The following is a 27,898-nucleotide window of genomic DNA, read 5'->3' as shown; positions in this document are numbered from 1 at the left end:
TATAAAACTTGAACGTGAAAATTCACATTAAGGTTTTCTCTGATTTAGCACCATGGAATTTGTGTCTTGTTTCTGATAATAAATGTGCCACTGAACTATATATAACCTTAGCAGAGATGACTACCAAAAATCGTAATGTATATTCTCATTCCATATTATTGCAAAAATTATCACTCAAAAGAAAAAAATCTCTTCAGCTATTCAGTTGGTCTTTGGTCCAAACTCTTCTATTCCTTGAATCCTAGGCTTTTGACCTTTATGAACAAAGATATGCTGCTGTGAAGATCCATCAGCTTAATAAAAGCTGGAGGGATGAGAAGAAGGAAAACTACCACAAGTAAATATTAGTTCTTTATGATTTTTATCAATTTTGAAAATATATTTAATCGTCATGGAGAATTAATATATTCTCTTTCTTGTAGACATGCCTGCAGAGAGTATAGAATACACAAAGAACTGGATCACCCCAGAATAGTTAAACTCTATGATTATTTCTCCTTGGATACAGATACGTAAGTGAATATAAAAGGATTTATTTTTTAAGAAAAGACATGTTGGCTTTTGCTTCCCCTATTCCATAGTGATGATATAAATACTCTTCATTTGTCCATTGTGATTCTGAATTATTGGATAATATTTTATGTCTGATTTTTTTCTCTTCTCCATTGTAGGTTTTGTACAGTGTTAGAATACTGTGAAGGCAATGACTTGGATTTCTATCTGAAGCAACATAAATTAATGTCAGAGAAAGAAGCTAGGTCTATTGTAATGCAGATTGTAAATGCACTAAGATATCTCAATGAAATCAAACCCCCTATTATACATTATGATCTTAAACCAGGTAATTAATAAAATTTTTGTCTAAATAATTTAAGCTTTAAAGAGTGTAATTTTTAAATGTCATACTTATTAAGTTATCTGAAAATATGCTTTTTGGTTTAGTTTTTAAAAGTCAGTGGAATACTAGTGGTAGTATCTGAAGTGTTTTTAAAATTTGTATCACTACATTTTAAAACTATATTTTAAATGTATATTTTAATTATATTTTTACATATGTATGTTAAGTGTATTATTTATTTCCCAAAAGTCCAGCTTTAGTAGTAAAGATAATGTTTTTCATTTATGTATCATTAAAAGAACTATACTTTGTTCTTAGGAAACATCCTTCTGGTAGATGGAACAGCATGTGGAGAAATCAAAATAACTGATTTTGGTCTGTCCAAGATTATGGATGATGACAGCTATGGTGTAGATGGAATGGATCTAACTTCCCAAGGGGCAGGCACTTACTGGTAAGTGTATTATTAAAAACACCAAAATTATCTAGATTAGTGCCCAGTCTTTTTAATGAGAGTTTATTTTCGCATACCTTTGAGATTACTGTGGTGTGATGAGAGTACTGATATGAAGTCTCTGAGTTGAGAGACTACTGTCATCAGTCCTGTTTTCTCATCTGGTCTTAACTGTAACTATCAGCAAACCGGAGGAAGAAAAACTTGGCATCAGCACGTGACTACCAGCTAGTTCCCTACCAGCTAGAAACTCCTAACATGGAGAATTTGTGAATCTTGTTCTATAATGTTAGAGTGATGTTTATCATGAGTAATGATACTTAATATAATATCTTAGCTATTAAAAGCAATAACTAATAAGCATTAAGCCCTCCCTGTAGAGGTTTTGTGGTTACACTTTTTGTTTAAGATGGATGTTTTGTCGATAATGAATGAAAGAGAAATTTGGTACAATCTTGGTCTTTGGCCTTAACGCTCAAAAATCTTTTTAATAACTTCATACATACAGATATAAATCTAGATAGAACCATAGGTTCACTGATATGAGTCTAAATGAATGTCATTCCCTTCAGAGTTACCTACGTGTTGACAAAAATTACTTCAGTGTGAATTTTCAAAGTTAGTATCAAATTTGCCAAAGTGGAGAACATAGACTATAAAATTTCAAAACAAATTTAGTTTTCAGAATAAATTAGTTTAGCAAGAGGAGTGAAATCTTAAATGGAAGGGAGATAACTACTCAGCTTCACTGAGCAGGAGGGTGACTACAAACATAAATGTGACATTAGAGTTTTTAGAACAATCTTCACATAGCCTGGGCAGTAATAACCAATTCTATAAAATGCCACAGGTTTATGTGGACTTTACTTCTCAGAATAAGGATTAGTCATGTTCCATGTATTCATTTAAAGCCAGTTCAGAGTTTCAAATTATGCTCGTGGCATTTTTTAGGAATATAAATGAAGATAATAATGTATCATAGTTTTCTTTCAATATATATTCTTTTTTTTTTTTTTAATTTTATTTATTTATGGCTGTGTTGGGTCTTCGTTTCTGTGCGAGGGCTTTCTCTAGTTGCAGCAAGTGGGGGCCACTCTGCATCGCGGTGCGCAGGCCTGTCACTATCATGGCCTCTCTTGTTGCGGAGCACAGGCTCCAGACACGCAGGCTCAGCAATTGTGGCTCACGGGCCTAGTTGCGCCACGGCATGTGGGATCTTCCCAGACCAGGGCTCAAACCCGTGTCCCCCGCATTGGCAGGCAGATTCTCAACCACTGCGCCACCAGGGAAGCCCTCAATATATATTCTTTAAAAAATCTATCAATCATTCAAACTAGTAACTCCTTAAAAGTCAGTACCCTCAGTCAGTAGTCTTTAGACTTTTTTCTTTTAGCAACAAGGCTCCTTTTTTCACCACAAAAATCTTAGAATCCTAATAAAACCAACAAAAATAAGGCTTCTTGGTAGAACCCTGTATTCTGTGGCAGACAGCTTGAAAACCCTGTTCTAAGTAATAGATCATCCTTCCTCTGCAGAGATTCCCACCTTACTGTTTCCCTCTCACTCTGGCTTCCCTAGTGTAGGGCAGGGCAAGGAAATTTCCCCCTGACAGATGGGCATGAGACAGGGAAGCGTATGTTTAGGGTGCTGTGCAGGAAGCAGATATAGTCGTGGCATTTCCATGTTAGGAACCTGGAATTATATACTTCTTGTAGAAACAGCGTTCCACAAAATGGTTTTTTTTAGCTATGTATTTGGTAAACGATGTCCTATACAAACTTTTAGAATATAGGTATGTAGTGCTTTTACACATTATCCCCAGAAGCTTAAACTATTTGTCAGTATCACTTAGAAGAAAACGAGTTTTGTTTCTCCCTTCCTCTTGGGTCTCAAATGCAAGCATCCACTAAATCCTGCTGGTCATTTTCCCCGAGTAGCTTTGGTATCTATTCCTACACTTCCTCTCCTTGCTTATACCCTTTTACCTTGAGAGACGGTATAGCACAGTGTTTAAGAGTCATTCTTGTTTCAGTTACACACACATAAACCTACAGAAAATATATACTTTTATTCATAAAACAAATCTGGCTTTTTACTTGATTTGGTGGGTAGGAAAGGATTTACATCACAAATAAGTTATTGGTCATCTGTGAATGTTCTGCTGAAATTTAAACGATTTTAGCATAGTGAGTATAAAACTAAAAAAAAGAGCAGCTTCCCATTTAGCTGTATTATTCCTTTTCAGGACTTTGTAGTTGTTTATCTAAATTTTTGAAGTGTGAGATGCTTGCATCCTGATGGAGCTTTTTATCAATACATATAACCTAAGGTTATAAGTAAAAATTTATTTTTACTTATATGTATTTTTACCTTTTAAATAAATTTTACAATCTATTTTTACCTTTTCTTTATCTAAAATTATGAATTTATAAATAAAAATAGTATTTTTGAATGCTCCATATATTTCTGATGCTGCTACTGTTTGAAACTGTACAATGAATTAACGCTGTAATGGAGGTAACATCTGCCTGGAGGGAAGCAGAGAAGGCTTGTGAAAGTTGGGCAGGTCTTGAAGAAGAAAGGCATAAGAGGTTGTCATATTCAGAAGCATGTGGGGGAAGCACAGTGTAGGGAACCAAGTGAATCCGCTTTGCCTAGCCAGTTTGAGGGGCTGGGGTTCAGGAGAAGAGATTTTGGAATTTTAAGTTGCTGCTAGATTAGGACAGGTCTCGTATTACAAGCAAGAGATACGAGGTCTTGCCTGGGCAGTGAGTGAGGTTGAGGTTCTTTAAACAAAAGAACTGGCTTATCAGATGTGTATTTTAGGAAGAGAACTGCCTACAGTTTGAAGATTGGTGAAGGGGGATAGGAGAGGATTTCTTCTATTAGTAGATACTTACTCAGATTAGAACATTGTAATTTCTAATGATAATTTGTCACTTCTGTAGATCATACACTACAGAAATGTATATAAGTTGACCCTTGAACAGTGCAGGGGCACCGGCCCTCTGCACAGTCAAAAATCTGAGTATAGCTTGGAGGTGCCCTTCATATACGTGGTTCCTACACATGCCCGAAATTCAACCAATCAGGGATTGTGTAGTGCTGCAGTATTTACTATTGAAAAAAATCCTCATATAAGTGACCCGTGCAGTTTGACCCGTGTTGGAAAAGGGTCAACTGTATATTACACACTTTAACCACAAAGTTGTTTGTTTTGGCTCTAAAGTCAAATGATACAGGGATGTAAATGCTTTAAAAGTTAGGACTTTAATCAGTGAAAATCACCTAAGGTTTTCGTATGGATAAAATTTTACATTTAGAAGGTTTTAAATTATAAATTGTTAATATCCTTTCCTTTTTTTCTCCCCAAAAAACTAGGTATTTACCTCCTGAGTGTTTCGTAGTTGGAAAGGAACCACCGAAGATTTCCAACAAGGTTGATGTGTGGTCAGTCGGAGTCATCTTCTTTCAGTGTCTTTATGGTAGAAAAGTAAGTTCAAGTATAACAGATTCAGCTATATGGAGATAAGTTGAATTTTCCCCTCTTAAAGTTTCATTAACTCGAAGTCAATTTAGTCAAGAATTCCAAGAATGGAGACCTGGTTGAGGCAACAACAACAAAACCCAAAATAACCGTTTATTTGGGGTTAGGAGCAGCCTGGGAAGCAGAAATACATGAAAGCACTTGAATTGTGTTCCGCTGGACTACAAAAGCGGGGGAGGGTGCTTATAGGCAAAAAACTGCAAGCTTACACAAATTGTCAAGAATTAGGATTGGAGCTGGCAAGAAGTAAGGGTGCTTGTTAAGCAAAGATTGGGGTTTGAAATGATTACGTAGTTGGTGGGGGGGACTTTGAAAGTACAAGGTTGCAGCTGGCAATTGCTAGCAGATACGGTTTTGAAAACATCTAGTGGTTTCCTTTAGTTTGATACAGTTCAGAAAGTTCAGGTTTTCTATGATACAGGAATGTGTCTGAAACCACATCCACAATGGCCACCCAGCTCCATTTTGGATGCCTGAACCATGGTTACTCCATTTGATTTTTTAAATGATCTTAAATATATTATCACTTCCAAAAATTTCTGTGGATCAGAATTATTTTAATGTCACAACAGCTTCTTTGGCCTGCTCTTGGCCTTTTTTCTTTTAAGGAGAAGTAACCTGTTAACAGTGCTTACGTTTTTCTGTTGCTAGGAACAAAGGAGTCAAAACTGTTCATGATCCTCCATTCTCTCCACTTCCTCACCTCCTCTACCCCATTCCCACCCAACACACACAGTTTGGCCTGAGCATGTTTCCCTCTGTGCTTCGTCAGGGAAATTCCATCAAACTTAGTACTAATTTTTCCCAAACCTCTCTTTACATTGAAGTCAGAACTATAAGCTACCATAGATTTCCTTATCCCATTCAGTCCCTCCATCAGTGTGAAAAGAGAGATTCAGGGACTTGTCTGGGAATTCATTGCATGTTAGGACCAAACCCAGAGCTGTTTCATTTAAGTTAGTGTGTCATACTCAAGGTATTTTACTCTTTGGACTTTTCACAGATGTTTCCACTACTTCTCCATCATCTCTTCTCTAATTAAACTTAAACATTCAGAATAAAATTTTAAATTTTTTTGTTTTTATTTTTATCTTAATTAATCACTTATATTGCAATGGTATGATTTTTCTATTGCTTATTCACAATGTTTTGGCTATGCTAAGGATTGATCAGATGCTCTTCCTCAGCCTGCTATCAGTTATAACCTTGTTTCTATGAGAATGCATCCCAGCTTGCAAGTAACTGAGAATAAGATTTTTTTAGAACACAAATCATTTGTATCTTGGGGATTCTCTGATAATATCTCTGTTTAAATATTTGGTGAGATAAATTTCTCAACATTTTATTCATTTTCTTTTTTTTAAGCCATTTGGTCACAATCAATCTCAACAAGACATTCTTCAAGAAAATACAATATTAAAAGCCACAGATGTCCAGTTCCCTGTAAAACCGGTTGTAAGCAGTGAAGCAAAGGTACTAAATTTATGAAAATAAGCTTTGTGAAGTAAATTTTTGATTTCATAAATTGTGCTTAAAACAAAGTAAGTACTTGTTAAATAAGTAAGTAAGTAAGTAAAGCAAAAGGGATTGCAGCCACAGGAAAATCTGTCCAGTAGGGGCTGGTGATTTGCTCTGGAAGAGAGTTGCTTTAGGCCTTTGGTTGTGATAGTTTTTAAGGACCCAAATATGGTCTGTGATTCTTTTAAGAAGCCAGGCAAAGGAGAACATAATCTACGATTACATTTACATAAAGTTCAAAACAAGCAGAACTCAATTATGGTGTTTAAAAGTCAGGATAGCTGTTACCCCAATAGATTGGGGGCAGATCCAGTGCCTGAAAGTGGGCATGAAAAGTCTTTCTTAGGAGTTCTGATAAAGTTCTTTTTCTTGATCTGTTTGCCAGTTACATAGATATATTCACTTTGTGCTGTACACTCTATGCTCAACAGGAAGAAAAAGTATTAGGGCAAAATGGCATCATATCCTTTGGCCAAACTAAATTGACAGTAAAGTGGAATGAGGGTGAAAGGAGTGTTTGTTTTACAGAAGACAAATTCCAGAAAAAGAAGATTCTAGAATTTTGTAGGGAGAAATGCAGTATTCCACATTCAACACAGTTACAGGCACACCTCAGAGATATTGTGGGTTCGTTTCTGTACCACTGCAATAAAGCGAATATTGCAATAAAGAAGTCACACATAGTTTTTGGTTTCCCGGTGCATATAAAAGTTATGTTTGTTTACATTATAATGTAGTCTGTTAAGTGTGCAATAGCATTATGTTTAAAAAAAAATGTACATACCTTAATTTAAAATGCTTGCTAAAAACTGTTAACCATCCTCTGAGCCTTCAGCCAGTAGTAATCTTTTTGCTTGTGGAGGGTCTTGCCTTGCTGTTGACGGCTGCTGACTGAGCAGGGTGTTGGCTGCTGAGGCAATTTCTTGGACTCTTCCTTTCATGAACCATTTCTCTGTAGCATGCAGTGCTGTTTGAAAGAAGTTCTACTGTGGGTAAAAAGCTTTCAAAATTGGAGTCCTCTTAAACCCTGCCACTGCTTTATGAACTAAGTTTATGTAATATTCTAAATCCTTTGTTGTCATTTCAGCAATTAAGTTTGCAGTCTTACACGGGTGCAGTTCATGACATCCCCCAAACAATTACAATAGTAACAAAAATCACTGATCACCATAACAAATATAATAATGATGGAAAGTTTGAAATATTGCTAGAATTACCAAATGTGACACAGAGACGCAAAGTGAGCTGTTGGAAAAATGGTGCTGATAGATTTGCTCAACATGGGGTTGCCACAAACCTTGAATTTGTAAAAAAAACTGCAGTATTTGCAAAGTGCAGTAGAACAAGGTGGGCCTGTGTTGGAAGTCCTAGCCAGAACAGTTAGGCAAGAAAAAGAAGTAAAAGGCATACAAATCAGAAAGGAAGAAGTAAAACCGTCACTATCTGCAGATAACATCATTTTATATATAAAAACCCTTAAGACACCACCAAAAAAGTTAGAACTAATCAACAAATTCAGTAAAGTTGTGGGATATGAAATCAATGCAACAAATTTTTGTGTATTTCTATATACTAATAATAAAAGAGCAGAAGGAGAAATTAAGAAAACAATCCCAGGGACTTCCCTGGCAGTCCAGTGGTTAGGACTTGGCGCTTTCACTGCTGGGGCCCAGGTTCGATCCCTGGTTGGGGTGCAGCCAAAGAGAAAAGAAAACAATCCCATTTACAGTTGCATCAGAAAGAATAAAACTGTAAGACATTGATGAAAGAAATTGAAGAAGGCACAAGTAAATGGAAAGATATTCCATGTTCATGGATTGGAAGAATTAATGTTAAGATGTCCATACTACTAAAAGCAATCTACAGATTCAATGCAATCCCTATCAAAATTCCAACGGTATTTTTCACAGAAATAGAGCAAACAGTCCTAAAATTCGTATGGAAACATGAAAGACCCAAATAGTCAAAGCCATCTTGAGAACAAAGCTGAAGGCCTCATGCTCCATGATTTCAAACTACATTTCAAAGCTATAATATTCAAAACAGTACAATATGCTGCGGAGCAACTAAGCCTGTGTGCCACAACTACTGAGCCTGTGCTCTAGAGCCCACGAGCCACAACTACTGAAGCCTGCGTGCCTAGAGCCTGTGCTCCGCAACAAGAGAAGCCACCACAATGAGAAGGCAGCACACCACAACAAAGAGTAGCCCCTGCTCACCACAACTAGAGAAAGCCCACATGCAGCAACAAAGACTCAACACAACCAAAAATAAATAAATAAATAAAATTGATTATTTAAAAAAAAAAAAAAAACCGTATGGTATTGGCATAAAAATACACAGATCAATGGAACATAATTGAGAGCCCTGAATAAACCCACACATATATGGTCAATTTATGACAAAGAAGGCGAGAATATACAATGGGGAAAGGGTGGTCTCTTCAATAAATGGTGTTGGGAAAACTAGACAGCCACATAAACAAGAATGAAACTGGACCACTATCTTATGTCATACACAAAAAGTAACTCAAAATGGATGACAGTCTTGAACTTACTTAAGACTAGAAATCATAAAACTCCTAAAAGAAAACATAGGTGGTAAGCTCCTTGACATAGGTCTTGGTGAGGACTTTTTGTATTTGACAACAAAAGCAAAGGCAACAAAAGTAAAAGTAAACAAGTGGGACTGCATCAAATGAAAAATCTGCATGGCAAAGGAAACCATGAACAAAATGAAAAGACAACTTACCAAATGGGAAAAATATTTGGAACTCATACCTGATAAGGGATTAATATCCAAAATATATAACGAAATCAAACAATCTGATTAAAAACAGAGGATCTGAATAGGTTTTTTCCCAAGGAGGACCTACATATGGCCAACAGGTGCATGAAAAGGTGCTCAACATCACTCATAATCAGGGAAATCCAAATCAAAATCACCTCATACCTGTAGAATAGCTATTATTAAAAAGACAAGAAATGAGTGTTGGCAAGGATGTGGAGACAAGGGAACCTGTGTGCACTGTTGGTGGGATTGTGAATTGGTGCAGCCAATATGGAAAACAATGTGGAGGTTCGTCGGAAAATTAAAAATAGAACTACCATATGATCCAGCAATTCTACTTTTGAGTATTTGAAGAAAACCAAAACATTAACTCAAAATGAAATCTGCATCCCCATGATCATTGCAGCATTATTTACAATACCCAAGACATGGAAGCAACCTTAGGTGTCCATCGTGGGATGAATGGATAAAGAAAATGTGGTGTGTGTTTGTATATATATATACATAAAATGGAATACTGTTCAGCCATTAAACAAAAGGAAATCTTGCCATTATATGTAGAATCTTAAAAAACCCAAGCTCACAGATACAGAGAAGAGATTGGTGGTTGCCAGAGGCGGGTGGGTGAGGGGTGGGGGAAATGGGTGAAGGGGGACAAAAGGTACAAACTTCCAGTTATATAAGTCATGGGGATGTAATGAACAGCCTGGGGATTATAGTTAATAATACTATATTGCATATTTGAAAGTTGCTAAGAGTAAATCTTAAAAGTTCTCATCACAAGAAAAACAATTTTGTAACTACATATGGTGACAGATGTTAACTAGACAATTGCGGTGATCTTTTCACAATACAAATGTTGAATCATTATGTTGTATATCTGAAACTAATGTGTCTTTTTTTTTTTTAAATTACCATATGATCCAGCATTTCTACTTCTAGGTAGATACCAAAAAAAAGTAGAAGCAAGGACTCAGATATTTATATACCAACATTCACAGCAGCATTATTCACAATAGTTAAAAGGTAGAAACAATCCAAATGTCAACCAAGAGATAAATGGGTAAACAAAATGTAGTATGTACATGCAATGGAATATTATTCAGCCTTAAAAAGGAATGAAATTCTGATGCATGCTACAACATGGATGACTCAAACATCGTGCTAAGTGAAAGACACAAAAGGACAAATAAATATTGTATGATTCCACTCATATAAGGTACCTAGAATAGCCAGATCATAAAGGAAGTTACCAAGGGCTGGGGGAAGGAAGAATGGGGAGATACTGTTTAATGGGTACAGAATTTCAGTTTTAGATGATGAAAAAGTTCTGCAGATGGATAGTGGTGATGTTGTACAGCAATGTGAATGTACTTAATGTCACTGAATTGTACACTCAAGGGTTAAAATGCTAATTTTTATGTTATGTATATTTTAATCTCAATAAAAATTAAGGAAAAAAATGCAGCTTTCCAGCAATAAGTTTAAATGGTAGCAATAGTATTTAGATTGTAAAGTGAACTACTAGGGGGCTGTGAGTTGAGAGTTGAATTTGGAGTGATAATTTTATTGCTACAATTTTTTTTAAATTTATTTTACTTATTTATTTTTGGCTGCGTTGGGTCTTCGTTGCTGCATGTGGGCTTTCTCTAGTTGTGGCAAGTGGGGGCTACTCTTCATTGCAGAGCACGGGCTCTAGAGCGCAGGCTCAGTAGTTGTGGCGTACGGGCTTAGTTGCTCCGCGGCATGTGGGATCTTCCCGGACCAGGGCTCGAACCCGTGTCCCCTGCATTGGCAGGCGGATTCTTAACCACTGCACCACCAGGGAAGCCCTATTGCTACAATTTCTTAAAAAATTTGAATCCCCAGTGAAGTGAAATCTATTTATTGTTTTAAATGTGTCCATCATCTGTAGTATTTAGTTGATTGATATTTAGAAAAGGAAAAGATTTTAATTGCTGACTTTTTTTTTTTTTAGGCCTTTATAAGACGCTGTTTGGCATACCGAAAAGAAGATAGGTTTGATGTGCACCAACTGGCAAATGACCCCTACCTTCTCCCACACATGAGAAGATCCAATTCTTCAGGAAACTTACACATGGTTGGGCTGACAGCATCCCCTACACCCCCTTCTTCAAGCATAATTACTTACTGACTTTCCTCCAAAATTGGCATGATGTCTTTGAATTGCTTCCAGATGCATACTTGAGTTTGAGAGCTTTTGAGTGTTTTTGTTGTTTTCTTTTTTACACAGGATATGGTTGAGAACTGTTTGTGAACTGAAGTTCTTCATAGCATCGTTTGTATGAGAGTGGCTCATGGACAGTGAATAAATGTACACTTCTGACTGTAATCTTGAGCAGTGAAGGGTGACTGCCTGTTGCACAGAAACAGGAATACCATGTTAAGATAAAAGAAAAATGGTTTTTTGGGGGAACACTGTAAATAACGTTTATAATACTTAAATACATTTGGTTGTTACTAGAGAGTTCTAATATGAAGGGTGGTTTTTCATTATTTAAAAACACATGGGAAAAATATGAGACATATTTCTAACACAGGAACTATCTAGTGCCTGGATACATTCTTCAGCATTCAGCAGTTTATCTGCTGCAACCAAAGTAAGAACTGAATGACAGTGACAGTTGTGTTTTATAGTAATAGAATGTGAGAGTTAGAATCGTTGGACAAAGTTATTAGACTTTTGTCATTTGCCTATTCTGGCTTTTACCAAGTTGTACCTCGAAATCACATGTCCGCTTTTTTCACTGGTCATGTTAAAGGGAGAGCTATTCCTAGATACATTACACCTTTGACAAAGTGAGCTGCTTGTTTTGAAATCAGTTGAACTCACTAAATTATAATATCTCCAGTGTTCTCAACATGTTAGAATTGTGAACAGGTATTTTTCTTTTGTTACCAGGCCTTGTTCATTCAAACAAGTGACAATACGTAACCAAATGCAGACCAGTTCTATGCAGGATAATGATAAATTCCCTTCTAGCTCTATTGTAAATTGTGTACAGATGTCGTATTTCAATTACCAAGTTTCAGCAGCTTATTCTTGTACAAATGTTTAAAAATATGGCTTTTCTAATTGGATATTGTATTTTTTTTAAGTCTTCTTGAAGGCGCTTTAATTGCTGCTAAATGATGTTGCTTCTTTGCTAAAAAAATCAAATGACCTCCTTAAAGGTGCAAGTTGACTGTACATTATAGAGAGATTATTAAAAGCAGGCATTTATTAACAATCAAGGCATGTAAAAATGATCCGTGTTGGACATAAAGAGCTCTCGAAATCAGTTTCTTGGTTTCTAGGGCTGTGGAGCACATATATACTAGATTTATATAAATTGTTCATGGTAATTCTACATTTCTAGAAGGTTCTTATCAGCAAGGTGGGATGATGGTCCCTCAAACGAGTTTCTTGTGGTTTGTACAGATTTGTTAAAATGTGAACATTTTCTAACTGCCTTGTATGGTAGAAACCATTATTTTTCAGGATGCTGTATTTCACTCCTCTAAGAAATTTCTTTATCATCACATTCATAATGCTGATACTTACACGTAAATTGTCCATGTTGCTGAAAAAGGAGGCTATGCTTACCACAGATTCCCCTTAATATTGTACAGTTAAACCATGGCTCTTTGTTCTTTCATTGTACATAGACACATTGTCTCTTTAAGATGCTGCTGAAATTGTAGAGAATGTAGCCAAAACAGTAATAAACAATGACAGTTAAAATTTAAAGACTATGAAGTTACATTTGAAGGGAGCTTTCAAGATTTAGGACATTGACTGACTTGGCTCCTTAAGAATTAACTGAATAGGGCTTCCCTGGTGGCGCAGTGGTTAAGAATCCGCCTGCCAATGCAGGGGACATGGGTTCGAGCCCTGGTCCTGGAAGATCCCACATGCCGCGGAGCGGCTGGACTCGTGAGCCACAATTACTGAGCCTGCGCGTCTGGAGCCTGTGCTCCGCAACAAGAGAGGCCGCGATAGTGAGAGGCCCGCGCACTGCAATGAAGAGTGGCCCCCACTTGCCACAACTGGAGAAAGCCCTAGCACAGAAACGAAGACCCAACACAGCCATAAATAAATAAATAAAATTTAAAAGAGATAAAAGAAAATCAATAATTAAAAAAAAAAAGAATTAACTGAATAAATTCTTGAAGTATACTTCAAGATAAGTATGAAGCGTTTCAAGCTGTTAAAGTATACCTAATAACCATTATCAAAGCTAATCCTGGGTAAGTAACACTTAGCCCTATCAGGAATGGTTTAAGGGCTATACCTGTTCCTCTTTAGATTAAGATAGAAATCCTACTAAAAAAAATATTGACGTGGTAATGGAATGTTTGTTAGCACCAATTGAGTGCTTTAGGTGCTGTCGGCCAATTTTTCAATTTTGAGTTTTCATCTTTCTGAATCCTAAAATACTATGTTCATATAGTAACAGTTATTTTAAGTCCTGAATTAAAAGAAAATACCCAGTTTGTTTAAAATTTTGGTGAGATATTTAAGTGGATGTGTACATCTAACATGAGATTGAAGAAGTGGTACAGACCTAGATCACTGGTCTTGACCACACTATTTTCAAATGAATGAAAGTGACTGCTACTGTCAAAATGCAGAAAAGGAGGAAAACAAGCCATAAAATAAAATGCTTCCCTGGGTTTAGGTAATCATCTGTTTAGAGTCCAAGATGTATAGGCAGTAAATCAGTTTAGAGACCATCTATTCCTCCTAAAATTTTTCCAAAGAAATGATACAGATTTGGGGTAGTATGCCCATATCCCAGCAGGTACAAGATAGCTCTAATTGAGCCAAAGTGAGTACTGTTACCTTCACCTGGGAAACTGGTATTTGTCACTAAGTAGTTTCAGTCACTCTGGCAATCTTTGGCTCTAACATCTTGAAGCTTACATTGTTTTTTGGTCTCCTGAATTCTGTCCTCAGAATTAAAGTATTTCCTATATTCCTAAGACAGTAGCCAAGGTCTTCTCCCTTTAAGCACTGCAAGGTAAATGTACAGTTTTTGCATAGAATTTGAAATCTTTGGTATGAATTAGCTTTAGTGCATGCATGTTGAGAGGAAGTAAGTGTAGAAACCACCCTAATTTATTAAGTCTGGAGTTGGGTAGATATTTGGTTGTTTTTCACAAATAAAGTTTCAAGTCTATTTTTTACTTGCCGCCATCCCCTGCTCCTTAAAAATAATTTTCAATTTAAATAGTACATAAAATGTGAACAGATACTTCTACAAATACCTCATTACATGAAACCAAAATGGTAGAATTTCAGTGAAACAAATTTAAAGAGTATATTGTGTTTTGCTGTTGATCGTTACTTATTAAATGCAATAATGCTGATTACCATCAGGTGTTATTAGCTATGTTTTGCAGTGGTAGTGCAGATGGTCCAGTCCTATTAGATTGTGAGTTTACTCTTAGAATTTACCGTTTGATTTGTGTGAAAAAGACAGCCTTACTCTTAGTCTTTTAAAATCACATTGGCACGTCTTACTCTAATCCCACTTTAAATTTTGACATGTTATCTGATCATTTTCCTCCCAAGCTTAATCTGTTTCAAAAAGTGTTTTAGCAGCTAGTTTTTAAATAAAATTGTTAGAATTCTAGTTTTGGATTTCAGGAATTCTATAACAGTTTTCGAATTTCTATAACTTATCTGTTGATTTGAATTACAACATACACATCTCCATTTACCTTCCCCTGCTTTCATTTCCCTCCTTTTTTTCTTTTTTTTGAGGATTTTTCTCCCTGGGAATTCTTGGATTTTTGAATGGGAAAGATTTGAGTAAATGTATATAAACTTAACTTCAAAACGATTGCATAGAGCCAGAGAACTTAGAAGAGTCATCTTTCATTAGGATCAAAATGCATAGTTTTCACCTGGAAATCCTCACTCATTTAAAATACTAGAGATGTAGGTTACCTACATACCTATGACTGTTTTTAAAAAGGCAGTAACAATAATACTGGTAAGAATTCATATTTTAGAACCAGATTCTTTGGGCTTAAATGTTGACTGCCATTTACTACCTGTGTTTCAGGTTCCTCATCTGAAAATGAAGATAACAGTGCGACCATACAGAGTGGTTGCAAGGAGTAAATTAGCTCACATATATAAAGCCCAGCACATTGTAATACCATGTATATAAAGCTGCTGTTATTCTTTTTTAAGACTCAAAAATTATTCTATTGCTTTTATCCTACATATAAGATGCAGTCTACTTTGCTTCCTGTGATAAATTATTTTCCTTTAAGGAACAGTTTTACAATACTTCATTCATTTCAAATGATGATTAGATTACCTGAAAAGGGAAGGTGGTGGGGTGCAGCAACAAGAAAAAGTAACTCTGTCTCAACTGTAATTACCCAAAGGATCATACCTTAACCATTTAAGGCTATTTCATCAGAGGAAATTCTACTGTACATCCCAGGGTTTTCCTTGATAGTAGCAACCATTTGAGGTAGGATAGGTGGTATTATCCCAGTTTTACAGAGGGGGAAACAGTTGGAGAAAAGAAATAACTTGGTAAGACCACATAACTAGTAAATGACATCAGAACTAAAGCCTGGACTTTGGAGTCCTAGAGCCAGGTTCTTACCATGCTAACATTTCGCTTGCCTCTTTATCATAAAACTTGTTTACTGTGTTAAATTATCATGATTCTTCAAAATGACAAAAATGAACAGATAGAAACATAATTGTCACCATAAAAGAGCAAATATAAAGAATTCTTAAATTGTTAGATCAGGAGTGCCACCTGAGCTGTGCCTTGATGGCTGGCTGTGAGTCATGTTAGAGAGGGGCTTCTGTCCAGATTCATTCTAGGCAAGGCAGAGAGTGGGTCACAGACCTTTTCCTGTTCTCACACTTGTTTTTCATTGCATTTTTAATTTAAGTCAACAATCAGATTAGGTTCTGCTTAACTTGCAGGAATCAGTTCACCTTTCTCCTCCTCAGCCCACTTTCATGAGCATAGAAGGTATATTCTGCTTCCTCTCCCTGCAATGGTACTGGTTGGTCTCTAATAAGAAATCTGGAAAACTGACTCTATTAAGTCAAAAACTTGAGAAAGTCTTATAAATCTAATGAAATTACCCATGTGTGGTGCTCCAGTGCCAAGATCACAAATGAGTAATCCTGACTTCATCAAGTGACTCTCACTTTGATTTTTAAAAGTCTTTGTAATTAAAATTTTCTATAAATATGTGATCCATTTTCATCTGAAGAACTTAGGCTGTTCCCATAACCAAATACCCAAGCTAAACAGTAGACGTGCATGACCAGCACCCCACTGTTCTTGGTGGAGTATATGGTATATTTGGTTTAAATACCATTGACATGATCAGATGATGAGGATTTTTTTCTAGGATGGGACAAACTTAGATACTAAAATTACCTGATCTAAAGAATGAGTATGGCTGATTTATGTCATTCATACTGATCCTATTTCATCTCTTTATGTCTGCTAATGACCAAATTCATAACTTCCTTTTAAGGAGGTATTCAGAAGAATAAAAAAGTGGTGAAAGTCTGGGTTTTGAAGTCTGACCTGACTTTGCACCTGGCTTTGCAACTTAATAATTGGATGACCTTAGAGAAGTCACTGACTAACCTCTCTCGGCTTACCTTCCACATCTGTAAAGTGTATATATTAATAGTACTTGCAGGCAGGCAGCTGGGGGTGGGGCCTGGTGTAGGGACTGTGGCAGTGCGCGGGGACCCGGTACAGTGGCTGCGGGGCTGAAGAGAAGCTACTAAAGTTCCTGTGGACGCAAAGTAGAATTTCATAAGAACACAATGGATGGAGAAGAGAAAACCTGTGGTGGCTGTGAGGGCCCTGATGCCATGTATGTCAAATTGATATCTTCGGATGGTCATGAATTTATTGTAAAAAGAGAACATGCGCTAACATCAGGACAAAAAAGGCATGTTGAGTGGCCCAGGTCAGTTTGCTGAGAACAAAACTAATGAAGTCAATTTTAGAGAGACCCCTTCACATGTGCTGTCAAAAGTATGCATGTATTTTACCTACAAGGTTCGCTACACTAACAGCTCCACGGAGATTCCTGAATTTCCAGTTGCACCTGAAATTGCACTGGAACTGCTGATGGCTGCAAACTTCCTAGATTGTTAAATAAAATAAATTATAATAAACTGTTTAACTTTTTTCAGTATTTAATACCCGTAGTTAGTATGTTTTTCGTATATAGCATGTTGCCTGTGTGCAATTGAACTTTAAAGTTCGTTGCAAAGCAGTTACCTTCTGTTCTTTTGCATAGCAATCAGAGTTGAAATTTGTTTGCTACATCAGCAAATTAAGGACATTTTTACAAATTGAGAAATAAACAAATATGCCAACTCGTAGGTGGTTTTGCCTTATCCTTTGGATGTGATTTTTAAAATTAGAACAGTGGTGATATAGTAAATGCTGAAATTTAGGCATAAATTCAACACGTTCTACAGGTAAATAATGGGGCTACATGTTTTTATGTTTTTAGTGTTGTTTTAAAAACCTGATCTTATAGCTGTCATTAGCATTACTAGACTTATGCAACTGCATATAATTGCATTATAAACATATTTATAACTTAGCCAAAATATTGATTTTTATAACTGTCACAGACAGAGTTGAAATTTCTTATGTGTCTTTTGATAAACTGCAGTATTGTTTAAGTGTATCTTGTCTTTTTGTTTATTGCTACAATTTAAGAACTTTATTTAAAATCAATTTTGGAAGATTACTAGGTACAGCTTTTGGAGCAGAGACTTTTTGAACTGTAGCCACATGGTCAACAAGTAAACTACATGACTTTAGTTTCACGTGCATTTTGCATTTTGGCCAATCCATTGACTATAAAGTCTCCTTTGCAATAGTCATTCTTACACAGTCCCTTGTTGTGATTACACTTCTCATTATTTAAATATGTTTTAAAAGACTCACTATGAACTTCATCTAGATCCTAAGAGCAAGACTTCTGACAATTCCAGTCTTCCTCCATTCAACTGAAATGTTATAAAATATGAAAAACGTGGAGAGATGCAGTGCAAATCTAATAATGCACTTTGATATAGTATATTAATTATCTTCTATTAAAGTATGTCCCACTAGACATGATATCCATAATGTGGGTCTTCTGAACTCAAACTTATAAAAGAGGTCATTCAGCTTTTACGCTAAGACAAAAAAAAATTTGAAGAACTATAATAGAGTGTCTCTGCTTAGTCGTGGAAAAAGAAGCACTAGAGTTGGGTTTATTATTGTCTCTCTCTTGGTAGTAAAACAAAGCTGTTACTATAGGGTCTAAAAATTTAAGTCTTCAGCTTACTACTTTAAGACTGGTTCAGTATGGACCAGTTTTTCTGGAACCTGCAAAAACCATAAACAACCAAGATCGACAAAAGTAATTTTTCCTCCTAGAAGACCTAACATTGTTATTGAAAGCAATTAAATATAAATGTTAATTGCATATATTTTAGTAACATCTTAAGACATACTGTTACATATTTTAGTATAGAATTATCAAGTACAAGATTTATATTCTGGGGGCTTCCCTGGTGGTGCAGTGGTTGAGAATCTGCCTGCCAATGCAGGGGACACCGGTTCGAGCCCTGGTCTGAGAAGATCCCACATGCCGCGGAGCAACTAGGCCCGTGAGCCACAATTACTGAGCCTGCGTGTCTAGAGCCTGTGCTCCGCAACAAGAGAGGCCGTGATAGTGAGAGGCCCGCGCACCGCGATGAAGAGTGGCCCCCGCTTGCTGCAACTAGAGAAAGCCCTCGCACAGAAACGAAGACCCAACACAGCCATAAATAAATAAATAAATAAATAAAATTTAAAAATATATATTCTGCTACTTGGTGACAAATAATGCCAATTATAAACCTAAGTGGTGATCTTAAAGGTCAAGGTGATAGCTAGAATACAGTTTAACTTTGATCCATTTTAGTAGGTTACTTTATATGTTAGGTCCAGAAGTTACCTGAAGTTCAAAATATTGAAATAGAACTGAAAGATTAGGAAAAACTGTATATCTTGTGGCGCATGATACTTGCATGTTAATAAAGACTATTGACTGAAAAAAAAAAAAATAGTACTTGCCTTTCATGCACCTAGCACTAGAAGTGGGTTCAGAAGGTCCTCCAACTAATGTGGCATGAGCTCTGACCAGTCAGAACAAATACTGGCCATAGTGCAGAAGAGAGGGTCAAGAGTAACTGTGGGACACTCTGAGGAAGGGATGGGACCAGTTGGGGTAGGAACTTGGGAGACTCCAAGCAGCAGCCTTTTATCAATCAATGTGGAGATGTTTCTGTATTTTAACTCGTATCTGTGCATAATTGCTTAGTATGAGCCCTGCCTGTCATCAATGACATAAGGTAGACTCCATAAATGACTCCCTTCACTCCAGCACATGCAGCTATTTTGGAAGTTTACACAAACTAATGACTTGCACATCCAAGGCACATGACTATTTTGGGTTGGAGACCTAACTGGTCTCTATTTCCAGAACTCTTTTTTCTTCACTTTAGAAATGCTATTTGGATCTCAAGATTGTTTCTGTTCAAGCCACCATGAATATTAAATATCATCATGGTGGTTGCTGCACTGATGTAAAAAAAAAAAAAATTAATGTTTCTTTTTGACAATTTAGACTTCATCAGTGGGAATGTTTTAGAATTTTATTCCTGTGAGCTTCCTTCCCAGAGGTATGGAATATATCTACACATAGTTATTAGTAAAAAAACTTTTTCCCTGATAGTAACCACAAAGCAAAAATCTATAGTAGATACACAAAAGATGAAAGAATTTAAGCATACCACTACAGAAAAATCACAAATGAAGAGAACAAGAAGAAAGGAACAAAGGAACTACAAAACAGGAAACAATTAACAAAATGGCAATAAGTACATACCTATCAATAATTACTTTAAATGTAAATGGACTAAATTCTCCAATCAAAAGATAAGAGTGGCTGAATAGGTAAAAAGGCAAGACCCATGCAGACGTAAGGACACACACAGACTAAAAGTGAAGGGATGAAAATAGATATTCATGCAAATGGAAACCAAAGGCTGGAGTAGCTATACGTGTATCAGACAAAATAGACTTTGAGACAAAGAATGTAATAAGAGATAAAGAAGGGCATTATATAATGATAAAGGGATCAATTCAAAAACAGGATATAACATTTGCAAATATTTATACACCTAACAGAAGCATATAAGTATATAAAGCAAATATTAACAGACATAAAGGGAGAAATAGTAATACAGTAACAGTGGGGGACTTTAATATTCACCTTTATGAATGGATACATCATCCAGACAGAAAATAAGGAAACATCAGCCTTAAATGACACAGTAGACCAGATGGACTTAACAGACTTGAACAACACGGGTTGGGGCAGCAACCCCCCATGCAGTCAAATTCATGTATAACTTCTGACTCCTCCAAAACTAATAGCCTAGTATTGGCCAGAAGCCTTGCTGATAACACAAATAATTGATCAACACATTTTGTATGTTATATGTATTATATACTGTATTCCTAAAATAAAGCTAGAGAAAAGAAATGTTAAGAAAATGATAAGGAAGAGAAAATACATTTACAGTACTGTACTTGTTGATACCGTAAGTTTACATGGTTTACAAGATGAATCATCTGTCAGTAAAATATTGTCTTATACAAAACACTGCAGATATATGTATTATTAACACTAGATATCAAAAATGAAAAAATTCATATTTATTTACAGGTATAACAATTCATGCATTGATAATGAAGAAGCAGTAATATGATTGTTTTATGGTAGTCTTCTGTAATCCATAGGAATACATCACAGTATCCTAGCCTACACACCAATGAATGAATCACTGTGAAAATTTTATGGCACAAAGTATCAGTCATATTCATAATATAGTATTGGAAACACTGTTACACATTTTTTTAAAAAAAATTTATCTGTGATGATAGGTTGATATGCAGTTTTCTCTAATTACGAGAGAGAGGCATACTGTATGGTAATATAATTCTTTGAAAGCAAAGTTATAAAATAGTAAGAAAACTAATACATTATTAGTTTCATATTAAATATCACTCACCTTATGTCTATGTAAAGATAGACTATCCACTTCAATACAAGTCTTGTGCACAATGTTCTACACATATATTTTTGTATATTTATTGAAAAAAAATCTATATATAAGTGCCCCCACACAACTCAAACCCATGTTGTTCAAGAGTCAACTGTATATAGAACATTCTATCCAAAAGCAGCTAAATACACATTCTTCTCAAGTTGCACATGCAACATTCTCCAGGATAGATCATATGTTAGGCCACAAAACAAGTCTTAATAAATGTAAGATTGAAATCATATCAAGCAGCTTTTCCATCCACAATGGCCTGAAACCAGAAATCAATTACAAGAAGAAAACTGGAAAATTCACAAGTATGTGGAGATTAAACAACATACTGCTGAACAACCGAGTCAAAGAATAACTCAAAATAAATTTTAAAATACCTTGAGACAAACGAAAATGGAAATGCAACATAGCAAAACTTAAGAGCTGCATCAAAAGCTGTTCTAAGAGAGGTTCATAGTGATAAATGCCTACCTTAAGAAACAAGAAAAATTTCAAACCACAATCTTACTTTACACTTCAAGAAAAAGAAGAACAAACAAAACCCAAAGTTAGAAGAAAGGAAATTATGAACTCAGCAGAAATAAAACAATAGGGGCTTAAAAAAACAATAGAAAACATGAAACTAAGCTGGTTCTTTGAAAAGATAAACAAAAATTGACAAAACTTTAGCTAGACTAACCAACAAAAAAGAGGACTCAAAATCAGAAATGAAAAAGGAGATGTTACAACTGATACCAAAGAAATACAAAGGATCATAAGAGACTGCTATGAATAATTATACACCAACAAATTTGACAACCTAGAGAAAAGGATAAATTCCTAGTAACATACAACCTACCAAGACTGAATTATGAAGAAATAGAAAATCTGAACACACCAATTACTAATAAGGAGATTCAATCGGTAATCAAAAACCTCCCAACAAACAAAAGTCCAGGAACAGATGGCTTCACTGCTGAATTCTACCAAACATTAAACAATACACACCAATTCTTCTTAAACTCATCCAAAAAAAAGATAGGAAAGGAGAGAACATTTCCAAACTCATTTTACAAGGCTAACATTACCCTGACACCAAAACCAGACAAGGATGACACAAGAAAAGATAATTACAAGCAAATATCCCTAATGTACATAAATGTGAAAATCCTCAACAAAATATTAGCCAACCTAATTCAACAATGCATTAAAAAAAATCATGCACCATGACTGAATAAGTGGGATTTACTCCAGGAATGGAAGGAGTAAATCATCTGCAATGCAATATAATATGCTGCATTAACAAAATGAATAAAAATCTTATGATCAAAGGTATTTCTAAATGGGCTTAGGAGATTAGCATGCTTCATTTCCAGAATGTTTCTGCAGTGATTCAGGAGCTGGAGACAAGATGGCAGAGTAGAAAGACTTGAGCTCACCTCCTCTCACAAAAACACTAGAATCACAACTAACTGCTAAAGAACCATCAACAAAAAAGACTTGAATCTACCAAAAAAAGACATTCTACACCCAAAGACAAAGAAGAAGCCACAACAAGGTGATAGGAGGGGTGTTGTCATGATCTAATCCAATTCCACACCTGCCAGGTGGGCAACCCACAAACTGGAAAGTAATTATATTGCAGAGGATCTCCCACAGGAATGAGAGTTCTGAGCCCCATATCAGGCTCCCCAGCCTGGGGGGTCTGGCATTGGGAGGAGGAGCCCCCAGAGCGTTGGTTTTGAAGGCCAGTGGGGCTTGAGTGCCGGAGCTCCACAAGACTGGGGGAAACAGATACTCCACTCTTGGAGAGCGCACACAAGATTTCATGTGCACTGGGACCCAGGGCAAAGCAGTCACTCCATAGGAGCTGGGGCCACACCTCCCTGTGGGTCTTGGAGGGTCTCCCGGGGAGGCAGGGGCTGGCTGTGGCTCACTGTAGGGGCAAGGACACTGGCAGACACCCCAGGGAATACCCATCAGCATAAGCTCTCCCAGAGGTTGCCATTTTGGCACCAACACCTGACCCTTCCCAACAGCCTGCAGGATCCAGTGCTGGGAGGCCTCAGGCCAAACAACCAACAGGGGGGGAACACAGCCCCGCCCATCAGCAGACAGGCTGCCTAAAGTCACCCTGAGCCAAAATCCACCTATAAACACACTCCTTGACATGGCCCTGCCCACCAGAGGGATAAGACCCAGCTTTACCCACCAGTGGGCAGGCACCAGTCCCTCCCACCAGGAAGCCTACACAAGCCCCTAGACCAACCTCACACACCTGGGGGCAGACACCAGAACCAAGAAAAATTACAATCCTGCAGGCTGAGGAATGGAGACCACAAACACAGAAAGTTAGACAGAATGAGATATGTTCCAGATGAAGGAACAAGATAAAACCCCAGAAGAATAACTAAGTGAAGTGGAGACAGGCAATCTACCTGAAAAAGAATTCAGAGTAATGACAGTAAAGATGATCCAAGATCGTCAAAAAAGAATGGAGGCACAGACCTAGAGAATCCAAGAAATGTTTAATAAAGAGCTAGAAGTTTTAAGGAACAAACAGAGATAAACAATACAATAACTGAAGTGAAAAATACACTAAAATGAATCAAGAGCAGAATAAAGGGGACAGAACGAATAAGTGAGCTGGAAGACAGATTGGTGGAAATCGCTGCCGGGGAACAGAATAAAGAAAAAAGGATGAAAAGAAATGAGGACAGTCTAAGAGACCTCTGGGACAACATTAAATACCCCAACATTCATATTATAGGAGTCCCAGAAGGAGAAGAGAAAGGGCCTGAGAAATTATTTGAAGAGATAATAGCCCAAAACATCCCTAACATGAGACAGGAAACACACTTGAGTCCAGGAAGTGCAGAGAGCCCCATGCAGGATAAACCCAAGAAGGAACACACCAAGACACATAATAATCAAGCTGACAAAAAATAAGACAAAGAGAAAATATTAAAAGCAAGAAGGGAAAAGCAACAAATAACCTAGAAGGGAATCCACATAAGGTTACCTGCTGATTTTTCAGCAGAAACACTGCAGGCTAGAAGGGAGTGGCATGATATATGTAAAGTGATGAAAGGGAAAAACCTACAACCAAGAACACTCTACCACCAAGGCTCTCATTCAGATTCAATGGAGAAATAAAAGGCTTTACAGACAAGCAAAAGCTAAGAGAATTCAGCACCACCAAACCAGTTTCACAACTAATGCTATAGGAACTTCTCTCGATGGAAAAGAAAAAGACACAATTAGAAACAAGAAAATTGTGAATGGGAAAGCTCACCAGTAAAGGCAAACATACAGTAAAGGTAGGAATCTTCCACAAACAAATATGATATTAAAACCAGCAATTGTGAGAAGAGGAGAGTACAAATGCAGGATATTGGAAATGCATTTGAAATTAAGAGACCAGCAACTTAAAACAAACTTGTATATATACAGACTGCTATATCAAAACCTCATAGTAACCACAAACCAAAAATCTACAATAGATAGACATGCAAAAAAGAAAAAGCAATCCAAACACAACACTAAAGATAGTCAACAAATCACAAGAGAAGAGAACAAAAGAGGAAGGGAAGAAAAAAGACCTACAAAAACAAATCCAAAACAGTTAACAAGAAGGCAATAAGAACATACATAATTACCTTAAATGTAAATGGATTAAATGCTCCAACCAAAAGTCATAGACTGGCTGAATGGATACAAAAACAAGACCCATATATATGTTGTCTACAAGAGACCCACTTCAGATCTAGGGACACATACAGACTGAAAGTGAGGGGATGGAAAAAGATATTCCATGCAAATGGAAATCAAAAGAAAGCTGGAGTAGCAACACTCATATCAGACAAGATAGACTTTAAAATAAAGACTATTATAAGAGACAAGGAAGGACATTACATAATGATCAAGGGATCAATCCAAGAAGAAGATATAACAATTGTAAATACTTATGCATCTAACACGGGAGCACCTTAATACATAAGGCAAATGCTAACATAAAAGGGGAAACAGACAGTAGCACAATAGTAATGGGGGGAATTCCCTGGTGGCACAGTGGTTGGGGGTCCGCCTGCCAATGCAGGGGACACAGGTTCAAGCCCTGGTCGGGGAGGATCCCACATGCCATGGAGCAACTAAGCCCATGCACCACAGCTGCTGAGCCTGCACTCTAGAGCCCACGAACCACAACTACTGAGCCCACGTGCCACAACTGCTGAAGCCTGTGCGCCTAGAGCCCGTGCTCCACTACAAGAGAAGCCACCACAATGAGGAGTGGCTCCCGCTAGCCGCAACTAGAGAAAGCCCACGTGCAGCAACGAAGACTCAACGCAGCCAAAAATAAATGAATAATGAAATGGAGAGATGAAGCTATGTCTTAATAAATATTAAAAAAAAATAATAGTGGGGGATTTAACACCCCACTTACACCAATGGACAGATTATCCAGACAAAAAATAAATAAGGAAACACAAGCTTTAAATGGCACAACAGACCAAATAGATTTAATTGATATTTATAGGACACTCCTCATGAAAGCGGCAGAATACAGTTTCTTCTCAAGTGCTCACAAAACATTCTCCAGGATAGATCACATCTTGGGTCACAAATAAAGCCTTGGTAAATTTAAGAAAATTAAAATCATATCAAGCATCTTTTCTGACCACAATGCTATGAGATTAGAAATCAGTTACAGGAAAAAAAAACTGTAAAAAATAAAAACACATGGAAGCTAAACAATAGGCTACTAAATAACCAAGTGATCACTGAGGAAATCAAAAAATACCTAGAAACAAATGGCAATGAAAACAAGACGACCCAAAACCTATAGGATGCAGCAAAAGCAATTCTAAAAGGGAAGTTTATAGCAATACAATCCTACCTCAAGAAATAAGAAAAATCTCAAATAAACAATCTAACCTTACTAGAGAAAGAACAAAAAAAAAAAAACCCCAAAGTTAGTAGAAGGAAAGAAATCATAAAGATCAGAGCAGAAATAAATGAAATAGAAACAAAGAAAACAGTAGCAAAGATCAATAAAACTAAAAGCTGGTTCTTTGAGAAGATAAACAAAATTGATAAACCTTTAGCCAGACTCATCAAGAAAAAGAGGGAGAGGACTCAAATCAATAAAATTAGAAATGAAAAAGGAGAAGTAACAACTGACATCACAGAAATACAGAGGATCATGAGCGACTACTACAAGCAACTATATGCCACTAAAATGGACAACCTGGAAGAAATGAACAAATTCTTAGAAAAGTACAACCTTCCAAGACTGAACCAGGAAGAAATAGAAAACATGAACAGACCAATCACAAGAAATGACATTGAAACTGATTAAAAATCTTCCAACAAACAAAAGTCCAGGACCAGATAGCTTCACAGGTGAATTCTAGCAAACATTTAGAGAAGAACTAACACCTATCCTTCTCAAACTCTTCCAAAAAAATTGCAGAGGATGGAACACTCCCAAACTCATTCTACGAGGCCACCATCACCCTGATACCAAAACCAGACAAAAATATCACAAAAAAAGAAAATTACAGGCCAATATCACTGATGAACATAGACGCAAAAATCCTCAACAAAATACTAGCAAACTGAATCCAACAGCACATTAAAAGGATCATACACCGTGATCAAGTGGGGTTTATCCCAGGGATGCAAGGATGTTTTAATATCCGCAAGTCAATCGGTGTGATAGGCCACATTAACAAATTGAAGAGGGGAGTTCCCTGGTGGCCTAGTGGTCAGGATTCTGGGCTTTCACTGCCATGAGCTGGGTTCAATCCCTGGTTAGGGAACTAAAATCCTGTAAGCTGTGTGGTGGCGTGGCCAAAAACAAAAACAAAACAAATTGAAGAATAAAAACCATATGATCATCTCAGTAGATGTAGAAAAAGCTTTTGACAAGATTTAACACCCATTTATGATAAAAACTCTCCAGAAAGTGGGAATAGAGGGAACCTACCTCAACATAATAAAGGCCATATATGACAAAGCCATAGCTAACATCATACTCAATGGTGAAAAGCTGAAAGCATTTCCTCCAAGATCAGGAACAAGACAAGGATGTCCACTCTCATCAGTTTTATTCAACATAGTCTTGGAAGTCCTAGCCACAGCAGTCAAAGAAAAAGAAATAAAAGGAATTCAAACTGGAAAAGAAGTAAAACTGTCACTATTTGCAGATGACATGATACTATATATAGAAAATCCTAAAGATGCTACCAGAAAACTACAAGAGCTCATCATGAATTTGATAAGGTTGCAGGATATAAAATTAATACACAGAAATCAGTTGCATTTCTATATGCTAACAATGAAAGATCAGAAAGAGAAATTAGGCAAACAATCCATTTACCATTGAAGCAAAAAGAATAAAATACCTAGGAATAAACCTGTCTAAGGAGGCAAAAGACTTGTACTATGAAAACTATAAGACGCTGATGAAAGAATTTGAAGATGACCCAAACAGATGGAAAGATATACCATGTTCTTAGATTGAAAGAATCAATATTGTCAAATGACTATATTACCCAAGGCAATCTACATATTCAATGCAATCTCTAT

General features: G+C 36.6%; 1 protein-coding gene and 1 pseudogene across 6 annotated transcripts in view; both read left to right on the top strand.

Moving 5' to 3' along the window:
* The window catches only part of TLK1 (tousled like kinase 1), a 150,690-nt gene extending 137,727 nt beyond the window's left edge, over window positions 1-12,963 (top strand). For all 6 annotated transcript variants that reach the window (XM_061184746.1, XM_061184754.1, XM_061184764.1 and 3 more), the window contains 7 exons: window positions 246-337; window positions 423-512; window positions 672-841; window positions 1,157-1,292; window positions 4,674-4,785; window positions 6,205-6,312; window positions 11,126-12,963. In XM_061184746.1, coding sequence (XP_061040729.1) covers window positions 246-337; window positions 423-512; window positions 672-841; window positions 1,157-1,292; window positions 4,674-4,785; window positions 6,205-6,312; window positions 11,126-11,302 — 885 coding nt within the window. In that variant the 3' untranslated portion in view covers window positions 11,303-12,963. The remainder of the gene's footprint in view (window positions 1-245; window positions 338-422; window positions 513-671; window positions 842-1,156; window positions 1,293-4,673; window positions 4,786-6,204; window positions 6,313-11,125) is intronic.
* A 3,896-nt stretch (window positions 12,964-16,859) lies between these two features.
* On the top strand, window positions 16,860-17,357 carry LOC133098726 (elongin-C-like; annotated as a pseudogene).
* Window positions 17,358-27,898: the final 10,541 nt, after the last annotated feature.

The sequence above is a fragment of the Eubalaena glacialis genome, chromosome 1 (assembly GCF_028564815.1).
Source record: "Eubalaena glacialis isolate mEubGla1 chromosome 1, mEubGla1.1.hap2.+ XY, whole genome shotgun sequence".
Taxonomy (NCBI): Eukaryota; Metazoa; Chordata; class Mammalia; order Artiodactyla; family Balaenidae; genus Eubalaena; species Eubalaena glacialis.
This window is presented reverse-complemented; position numbering and strand designations above follow the sequence as displayed.